A 9,711-nucleotide genomic window follows, 5' to 3' on the forward strand; every position below is an offset into this window, starting at 1 on the left:
GGGTGTGGCCCTTGAGGGCAGCACCAGCCATAGCAGTAGCAGCAGGAGTGAGCCAGGTAGCCACAGGCTAAGTGGCCGTTTGCTGTGGTGGACATGGTGTAAGTGAGAGAAAGGTGAGCTGAGCCCTTACTCATTTCCTGTCACCAGTGACAATGTCTACTGGGGTCCCATTCTGTGGCTGACTGCACCCATTGCTGGCCATGCCCCAGAGCTCCCTGGCCCACCAGTAGCTCGGTGGGCTGGATGGAATGGCTCCACAGGCCATATGTTTGACACCGCTGTTGCAAGGTATTATTGAGGACCTGCCATGAAGTGCTAAGCTATTGCTCCCACTGATTTGAGTCGGGGTTAAGAATACTGGGCACCTTGTAGGAGCAAGAGTGGAGACTTTTGCCTGCCCTACTTAAAAGTTAAAAAGCTCAGGTCACTGGAAGTTACTGGAAGTTGTTTCAGTGCCCTTGGGCAGAATTTACCCCCCTATTTGGCCATGTGCTGTACAGCACACTCCACCTCAAGGAAAACTGCAGCTCATTCTGTTATGTGTGTGTTACGTGTAACAGGCACGCATTCTGCATTTTACAGTTTGTTATATAGTTATTCACTGGTGCAAAGTGGGTGCAAGTTTGTTACATGTGTTACATTTCACATCTGCTTTGCCTTTGTAAAACCAGGTACACAAGGTGTAGGGCAACTGAGTATCTGACTCTCAGGTTATAATTTGGACTCCTCTAGGATGAAAGGAGTTGTAGATATGAAAAATATTTCATTAAGATTGCAGAAGATAAGATCGCAATACAAAGCTTATATTAGATTAAGTCAGCTCCATGTATATCTTGAAGACTTCACTAATAAATTCATGTAAGTTTTTTGCATTACGTCCTGTGAGCAAAAATAAAAATATTAATATTTTGATGAATAAAAGGATGAGTATTAGATAAGACAGTATATAATGAAATGTAATATATGATCCTACTTGCCCAGCCCCCCAATACAATCACATGGAGGAGAGCCAAGATTGGCCATGACTAGGCAGTTTTTTGGTTTTGATTAATGTAGACTTGCTCCAGAATTTTCAAACATAAGTGGCTAAAGTGGACTCCAAAATGTGTATGTGTATTCACGCACCTAAGTAGATCTTTGCCTGGTTTTCAGAGGTACAGAGCATCTGCTGGTACTTAAGTAACAGGAGCTTGTTACTGGCTGTCATGGCATGGCAGTAGTACCTCAAGCCTCTGAAGTATTTTGTAATGCAACAACTTGCTTCCTTGTCCCCAGCATGCACTCCCGTCTTCAGCCTTCCTTCTGACATGATCCCTATGCTATGCTCTCCCTATGAAGTTTAGGAGAGTCCTTAGAAAACAATTTATGCTTGCTTATTCTTTGTGAGGGCAGTTCCTAGGCCTTCAAGATTTGGATGTTGTCTGTCTGTTACTTGGCATAACAGAGAGGGTCGGTGCAGCAGTGAACATACACTTTAAATTGAGCTGAGCACCCCTTTTATATCATCATGTGAGCAACTCATAGATTAGCCGTGGCAGGCTGCTTGTCAACCCTGGAGGTTGTAGATAGGTCACACTGCTTCAGGAGTCTTTAGAAGCAACATATTTGAATGCTAATTTTCTTTATAATCTACTTTTATAGGAGGAAGGGAAAGAAGCCCTTTTAAGCAGCTTGTAAATTTGCATTTGTCTCAGGATAGCAATATCGTAAAGTAACAAAAAGTGATAGAATTACTGGAGTAGAAACCTATCTTTGTATGCTATTTTTTATTGGAACAAACAAAACTTTCTAGCCATGACTTGCAGAACTTAACAATTGAGAGACTTCATGCTTTTATAAATGTAGGTTTCCAAAAGTGTCTGGTTACAAAATCACAGGAGGAGGAAATGTGTTCTGTCCAGTCATTAATGGTGTTTAAACAGAAATATTACTCCCCCAGTCCAGTCAAGCTGAGATTCCCTGTGGAGATGATATACTGGAATTTGGTTCTTGTAACATGTCCAAAGAAGCTGATTCAGAGAACAGCATTTATATTGGCTTTCTTTATTCCCAGTGAATAGGTCATTGATACATATATGGTTCAACAGCTCAGTGGTCTCTTATGTAGCTATACAGGGTGTTGGTAAGACCCCCCCCTCTTAAAATGTTGTCTGCATTTCAAATCACCAGTGATCAAAAGAGAATAACATAAACAACGATCACTAAGTTGGTTAAAGGAATTAGCCTTCATCTTACAAAATGAGACTTAGAGAGCTTCATTCATTCAGCTTTGGAAGAAGTGTTTATTAGTGCAGTGAATATTAAAGGGAGAAAGGAGCTTTTTAGGCTAAAAAACAATATGAGCACAAGAGCCAATTGCTACAATCTGGTTATTGGAAATTAAAGATTTATAACTATCAGGCATACTTGGTTTTCAAACAAAATAGGAGGAGGAGAAGGAGCTGATCACATTTGTTAAGTTTATCATAGAAATGCTGTGACAGGATAGGGAGTTCTTGGTTTAGCAATCAGCACATGTGAAATTGGTAATCTAGTATTTGCAATCCCTATGTTTGGATATAAAGGTATTGTAGATGTCTAGTGCATTATTGTAGATGCCTGGTAATTGCATGCTTCAGGGCTTTTGCTAGTTTCCTACAGGGGCCAGGAAGGAATGTTTTCCCCTTATATGAATGCTGTTGGTTGCAGGAAGGTTTTTTGCCTTCTTCTGAAACACTGGGATGTTGGCTACTGTTAGGCTGGGGGGTTTTGAGTGAAATGCACTAATGTTCTTACCTGTACTTTACAATTCAGAGATCCCTGATTAGAAGATCTTGCTTTACCACATGGGGTCAAACTGATCACCAGATTTGAGGTCAGGAAGAAATTTGTGTCTCAGGTCAAATTAGCCAGGACTCTGGTTGGGGGCGGGGGGAGGGAAGGTTTGCATTCCTCTATAGTGTGGGACATGATTCTTCACCAAGGTCCTTTGAGTATTAACCAGTTCTGTGTCATTGCAGTGGCAAGATATTTGGCATTCCTCCTTCCCCATTTTACCTATGGCATGTTACATGGAGGTCTTGATGTTTGGGGTGTCATGCCAAGTAGCTGTGTTTCTAGGTTTGGAGTGGTGATTACTGGGAAACCTTTGACTGATGGTTGCCTCTAAATACAAGGCCACTGTACTCAGGGGCCCACAAGGCCCCTTCCAGTCCTGTTCTTATGATTCCTTTTCTTTGCAACTGTGACACTGGGGGGTGGGGGGAGCGGACTTTTTATTCCTTGGTATAACAATGATGCTGTATCACAACCTGATGCAAGAATATTTTTCTGTGACTTCATAACTTTTCAGTGATGAAACAAATCTCCAGCTGTTTAACGCTCTGGGGTGATGGGCATTAAATACAAATGTAAAACAAAGATCCTTCCAGAATGGAACTGGAAGACAACTAGAAATTTCTGTCAGAACTGCTCTTCACAACAGGCTGAGTATCAGTGGGCACATCTACATGTGCAGTTATCCGGCAGAAATAATCTACAGGGCAGTTCGCACCAGAGTTTATTTCTCGCAGGTGCAGCGTTTACACATGTGCCCAGGACCACAGCACGTTGAGCCAGGGCAGCACAACCCCGGCTGGCTGAGGGACTGGAGGGTCAGCCTGCCAGCCTGGACCTACTCCACCCCAGCTCATCGTGCTGCAGAGGGGCTGGGGGGGGGGGACAAGTCAGCAGGAAGCACCCTGTAGCACCCTTATACCCCAGCCAACCCGGGTCACCGTCTACAGGTGCACTATGGCAGAGTAAATAACTTCACCGTAGGATGATACTTGTGTTGGGCAGTACTAATCTATGGTGGAGTTACTAAGTTTACTCTGACCTAATAGCATTGCTTGTGTAGACAGTGACACTGTATTGCAGAGCTAATTAGTCAATTCCACAGTAAAGCACAGGTGTAGATGCCCCCAGTGTGAGAGAGCTAGCTTACAACATGATGGCAGGAAACATTTACTTGTATTTGCAGAGCCAAGCAAAAATAATGTTACTGCTTAAAGTATATGTACTTTTCCCCCTTTCATTCACTAACAATATAATGATGCAGGTAAATGAACTATGCCTTTGTTTATATGTGCAATAAGCAAGGTTCTCTATACAATTATCTTTTCAATTTTAGTTCACTTTACTAGTATATTGCCATTTACTTGAAAACATTAACAAGCTGCTCATGCAGTAATTACGTACATAGGACTGCTTTGGATTCTCTAATCACCAAATCATGTGTTTTATTAATGGACTGTGTTTCTATAAAAAGCATCTGTGTGTATGTCTTCTATTTTTACTCTGAGATGGATTTTCCTCAGATATGGGGTAAGTGGTTTATTTCTGAAGTACTCTTAGCTCTTAGATGTTAATGTATATGCTGGATTTTAAAGTTAAAGTAGTATTTTCCATACTCTGAGACCATGAGCCCATTCAGACATGATGACATTCCTGATTTCCAGAACTGTGTTCTGCCCTAACTTGCAATCAACATAAGAGGGTGACAGAGGGATCATTTGGCTACTTTTCTGGCCATGATCTGTAGTCTATTAATGAATCCGACTTAGAATCAGACTGAATTGAAAAATACTTATTTCACTGTTTTCTGAGCAGTATATATTGCACTTGTTCTCTTAGAGGAGAAATGTAGCAGGCTGAGGAATTGCTTGCTCAAACGATCTTTGTTTACTGTCTTTGTTTCCCTGGGGCAAACTGCCTTCCCATAGGAATCAACCTAGACAATCAGCAAAACAAATACACAAATAGCCCAGGGTCTTTTCCCAGACCTGGAGAGAGTGCTCAGGTTCAGTGTGCAGCCACTAGCCAACGCTCCTCCTTCTCTCTCTCTCTAGTTCTTCCAGCAAACTCAGTCTCTCAGCTTCCCTCATGGTCTTTTCTGTAAACCCCGAGAGTGAGGCAATCACTGGCATGAGTTGACCTGCCTGCTCTCTCTTCCCAGCTCCATGTGTTCTCTGACCCAAGGAGAGTACTCTGGCTCAGGCTTCTGCCTCCAGCCCCACAGCCTTCCTGTCTCCGCCCTTGGTCTCTCTCTGGGAACTTTTTAAATGTCACGGGGCCAGCCTGTTATCATCATCATCTGGCCCAGTCCATCAAGGCAGGCTTGTAATCACCCTCTCTCTTCAAGGGCTCCAGTCCTTGAAGTATGCAGCCTGCTGCAAGCCTGTTTCCAGTTTGTTTCAAGTTACAGTTTCAGGTGTTGGCTTTAACCTGTAAAAACCACAGAATGGTTTAGGTTGTACTTGGAGACTGCTTCTCTCCCAGTGTGATACCACAAGAGCTGAGATTAACTGTTACTCAAGATAACAGCCCTGTGGTTTAGGCAGAATCTAGTAAATGCCTGCAGGGAAGGTTCCTCAAATGTAGAACTTCCCTGATTGACTCATCAGAGCCATTCTTTGTTGATTCTTAGATCACATTGTAGAACACATTGGTTTTTTTTAAAGCTTTTTTTTGGATGGTGGAAGAATCCTTGTGTAAATGGGATTAGGACTAGAGTGAAATCTGCTTAATTGGTTACTGGTTTTATTAGTTGGTTCATTGAGTCCCCATTAGAGTCCTGTTGATTTGTACACAAAATGCTTTGACTCAGTGGTGATTCATTTTTCGGCCCTGCAGGCCAGATGAGGGGTGCAGAGTTTGTCTGCAGGTCCAATGAGGACCCCCTGCCAGCCTTCTCCCAGCCTGCATGCATGGATCAGACCTCATGTGGCCTTGGCTGGTCCCCCATTCATGGATCAGGCCCTGGGACCCCACACTTCCTCTACCTGGTTCCCATATCCCAGGATCAGGCCACATACACCAGTTCTGCCTGGCTCCTGTGTACTAGGACTGGGCCATAGGGCCCCGCACCACCTCTGCCTCTGGCCCCTGCATGCTGGGATCAGATCTTGGGCCCCTGCACTGCCGTATGTGCTGCGATCTGGCGACAAAGACCCAACCACCTGCGCCCAGCCCACCTGATCCAGTGTACAAGGCCATGCTGTCCAGCGCAGCGGGTTCCCCTTGGATAAGGAATTTTGCCAGCAGTGAAGCGGTGCTACTGCTCCCCCAGCAACAAATGTTTGGACCTGTGGGAAGCTCCCCACAGTCTGGATGGCATGGCACAAGGGGCCAGATCTGCCTAGGGGCTGGGGGTTGAGCACCTCTGCTTTGGCTGATTTGTCATTTGTTAAAGCATAATTAGTCCTTTCCAAATGTACAGTGGGATAATTGGTCATCTTAAAAAGGTGCTAATCATAGTACCAGTCCAGCCAGCTGATGCTCACAAAGTATTGGATACTTTTTTGCTTTTCTTGGCTCAAAAAGATCAACCATTTTGTCTTTTGGTGATGAGTGTTTGGTACAAGTGCAAAGCAAAACTGTGACTGATAACTATAGCATGTGGTAATCATGTGATTCTTATAAAATGAACACTCTGAATTTTTGTAGTACAAATATTTACCTTAAGACTTAATCTGTATGTAAGCATACAGGACTCCTATAGCAAGCAAAATTACATGCAGTTTGTGCATAGAATTTATGTATATATTTTTCTTTGTTATCAATGTCACAAATCTTTACTGTGTCTCAATATAACATGCAAAATACATCTCACAAAAAGTTGAAAATGGCTAACTACTGATTATTATTCACTCAAAGATAATTAGTCATCACTACCAATCCCCCCTGGAGTGACAAATTAACCAAATTTTACTATATTTCATAGTTTTAGAATAATGATGGTTTTGTATGTTTACATAACTACTCAGAACGTTGCAAATATTTCCCTGTTGAACTTCCTGTAATTATTTTAAGACACTTCCAGTGTGATTTGACTGCTATTACTTGTGATTATAGGGCATATTACCTCTCTCGTGAGCAAGCTCCTGTCAGCTTTGTAGAAGGTCAGGTGGTATTCTTTTAAAATTATTTTTTCTTCTGAGTTGTATATGAATTGTCCTGACCTTTCTTGGAGCATGGTTTAGAGGAATGGGGAAAACAGTTATAGCTCTTATAAACTGTGCTTTAATTAAGTTCCGACACAAGATTCAGATCTCCAAAAAAAAGGTTGTATTATGTAGCAGTAATGGAAACCAGGTTTGAAGCTTGATCAGACTTATCTGTCTCACAGCCTCTAATGAACTTCAGTTTGCTCTTTCTCTCCATTCCCTTGTCTCAATCTGTTAATTTTCTTACGTATACAAGTTGAGGAAGTTGAACCATCAAAACCCACAAGTGGAATGAAACCACTTATTTTCCTATATACATGAAAACTTGCAGCCTTCAGCAAAAACACATCCTGCAGAGATGGCTATAATGCAAGATGAGCTATGAAATAAATAGCAGTAAAATTAAATCAGATAAAAACATAAATGTTATTTTTCCTATAAGTATACATCATGCTAAATATCACTAAATCAATTGTCTAGAAAGAGAGTGGTGGCTAAAACTTGCTCAGCTACTAGAGAGAGCTGGAATTCTTGTGTAGTTCAGCTTTACGAGACTGCCATGATTAGAATTTGTTGTGTAAAAATAAAATGTCCTAATATACATATATTGTCATCACTCTTTTATTTTTTTCTTTTGTCTTCCAGAATTTTTGCAGTGAAGTATAAGAGTTTACAAAATTCTGCTTAGCCTTAACCTAGCAATAAAACAAAGTATTTTATCAAAAACATACTTATCTTTACATGAGATGGTGAACAGAGGAAAAGAAGGTGGTAGAGAAACAGTATGTAAGGAAATAGAGGAAAGGGCAGCAAATGAATGTAAATATAGTATACAGAGCCCTAGCACCAGACAAAGCCATGTGTTCATCCACCCTCTTCATGACATCATTCGCCACATCAATGCATTGAATCTTGTGGTCATCACTAAGAAGTCGGCCTTTCAATGAGGTGAAAGATAATTTTCTCCTGTTGTAGTTATAAGAGAAGCCATGGTATTTGAGAGCTTATTACACAGTATTATCTGCTGGTAAAATGCTGACTTTTTAATGAAGACTGCTATAAATAGTAATGTTCTTAATTACCCTGCAGAAGATATAGTTTGTTTCTGATCTCCTTTCTGAGACTGGCAGGGCTTTGAAGGCTTGCTGCACAACATGCCCAAATCTGCACAGTATTAGGCAGTAGCAGTGACTGGTTCTAAAAGCAGCCCACTCATGAGCTTGAAAGAAGAAAATGTGAGGCTTGGGGTAGGGTTAAAATGAGGAAAGTGGGAGTGTCTAGCAGACATGTACAAAATAGCTCTACCGCCAAGGGAGGGAAATGATGGAACAGAATGGTACAGTCATTAAGGAACTTGTGCTGTAACAAAAAGGTCACAAGTAGGTTGAAGTTAAGTTAAATAGATAGATCCCACTTCCAGCGAAAGAGCGAGCCTCCCATTCCCCCTTTACACCAACATGGATACAAACTAGCCATCTTGAAAAATGAATACCTAGAGACTGATACAAAAAGAGTGTTCAGTACTGCAGTGCCATAGTCTGCAGGGCTGAATGAAGCACCTGAGCTCTTTATACTGTGTAGGTCAGGTGTAGTCAACCCCTGGCTCAGGGGCAACATCCAGCCTCTGGTGCCTTGTCATTTGGCCTTTGAGGGGCCTCACAGAACATGGCCCCGAGTGCTAGATCTGGCACACGGGGTAATGCAAGGCCCAATCTGGGCACACAGCCTGGTGGAGGTGGTGCAGGGCCCCGGAGCCTGTTCCCAACATGCAAGGCTGGGTGGAGGTGGTACAGGGCCTGATCCCAGTGCACAGAGCCTGGCAGAGGTGGCACAAGCCCTGGAGCCTGATCCCTGCATATGAGGTCAGGCAGACGTAGCGCAGGGCCCAAATCCTGGCATGTGGGGCTGGGCAGGGGAAGCTTGGTCTGGATCTGGGTGTGCAGGCCTCATCCTGGAGCGCAGTGTCCCAGCTGACTTGTAGACCTATCCCACGCCACTCAGCCTGCGGGGCCAAAAGGTTGAGCGCCATTGGTGTAGGTGCCTCAGAGTGGGTTCAAAACAGTGAGTATTTTGAGAGAGGAGACATGTTGAGGATCGGAGTGTGTCATAGAGCCCACCTTTTTCATAGATTTCATAGACATCAGGGCTGGAAGGGACCTCGGAAGGTCATCGAGTCCAGCCCCCCGCCCAAAGGGCAGGAAGTCAGCTGGGGTCATAGGATCCCAGCAAGATAAGCATCCAGTTTCATTGTGAAGGTGTTCAATGAAGGCGCTTGAACCACCTCCGGTGGCAGGCTGTTCCAGACCTTGGGGGCTCGGACAGTAAAGAAATTCTTCCTTATGTCCAGCCTGAAATGATCTTGAAGTAGTTTGTGACCATTCGACCTTGTCATCCCTTGGGGCGCTCTGGTGAACAAACATTCCCCCAGATGCTGGTGGTCACCCCTGATAAACTTGTAGGTGGCCATCAGATCACCCCTGAGCCTACGCTTTTTCAGGCTAAAGAGCCCCAGGGCTCTCAGCCTGTCATCGTAGGGTCTGCTTCCCTGACCTCTGATCATGCACGTGGCTCTTCTCTGGACTCTCTCAAGCTTCTCCACATCCTTTTTGAATTGTGGAGCCCAAAACTGGACACAGTACTCCAGCTGCGGCCTCACTAAGGCCGAGTACAGGGGGAGAATGACGTCCCGGGATTTGCTTGAGAAGCATCTATGGATGAAAGCCAGCGTTTTGGTCGCTTTACTAGC

At 43.5% G+C, this 9,711-nt stretch overlaps 1 protein-coding gene across 2 annotated transcripts in view; it reads left to right on the plus strand.

Annotated features, from left to right (window-relative positions):
* Positions 1-9,711, plus strand: part of PIGF (phosphatidylinositol glycan anchor biosynthesis class F) — a 46,117-nt gene that overhangs the window by 24,229 nt on the left and 12,177 nt on the right. Inside the window, exon 5 of one of the 2 annotated variants that reach the window (XM_025204453.1) lies at positions 7,611-9,093. The exons of the other annotated variant lie outside the window; for it this stretch is intronic. Within the exon in view, the coding sequence (XP_025060238.1) occupies positions 7,611-7,631 (21 nt within the window). The 3' untranslated portion in view covers positions 7,632-9,093. Of the gene's footprint in view, positions 1-7,610; positions 9,094-9,711 lie in introns of those variants that run through there. 2 annotated transcript variants of the gene reach the window in all.

This window comes from Alligator sinensis, unplaced genomic scaffold (genome assembly GCF_000455745.1).
Source record: "Alligator sinensis unplaced genomic scaffold, ASM45574v1 scaffold131_1, whole genome shotgun sequence".
In the NCBI taxonomy this organism is placed as follows: Eukaryota; Metazoa; Chordata; order Crocodylia; family Alligatoridae; genus Alligator; species Alligator sinensis.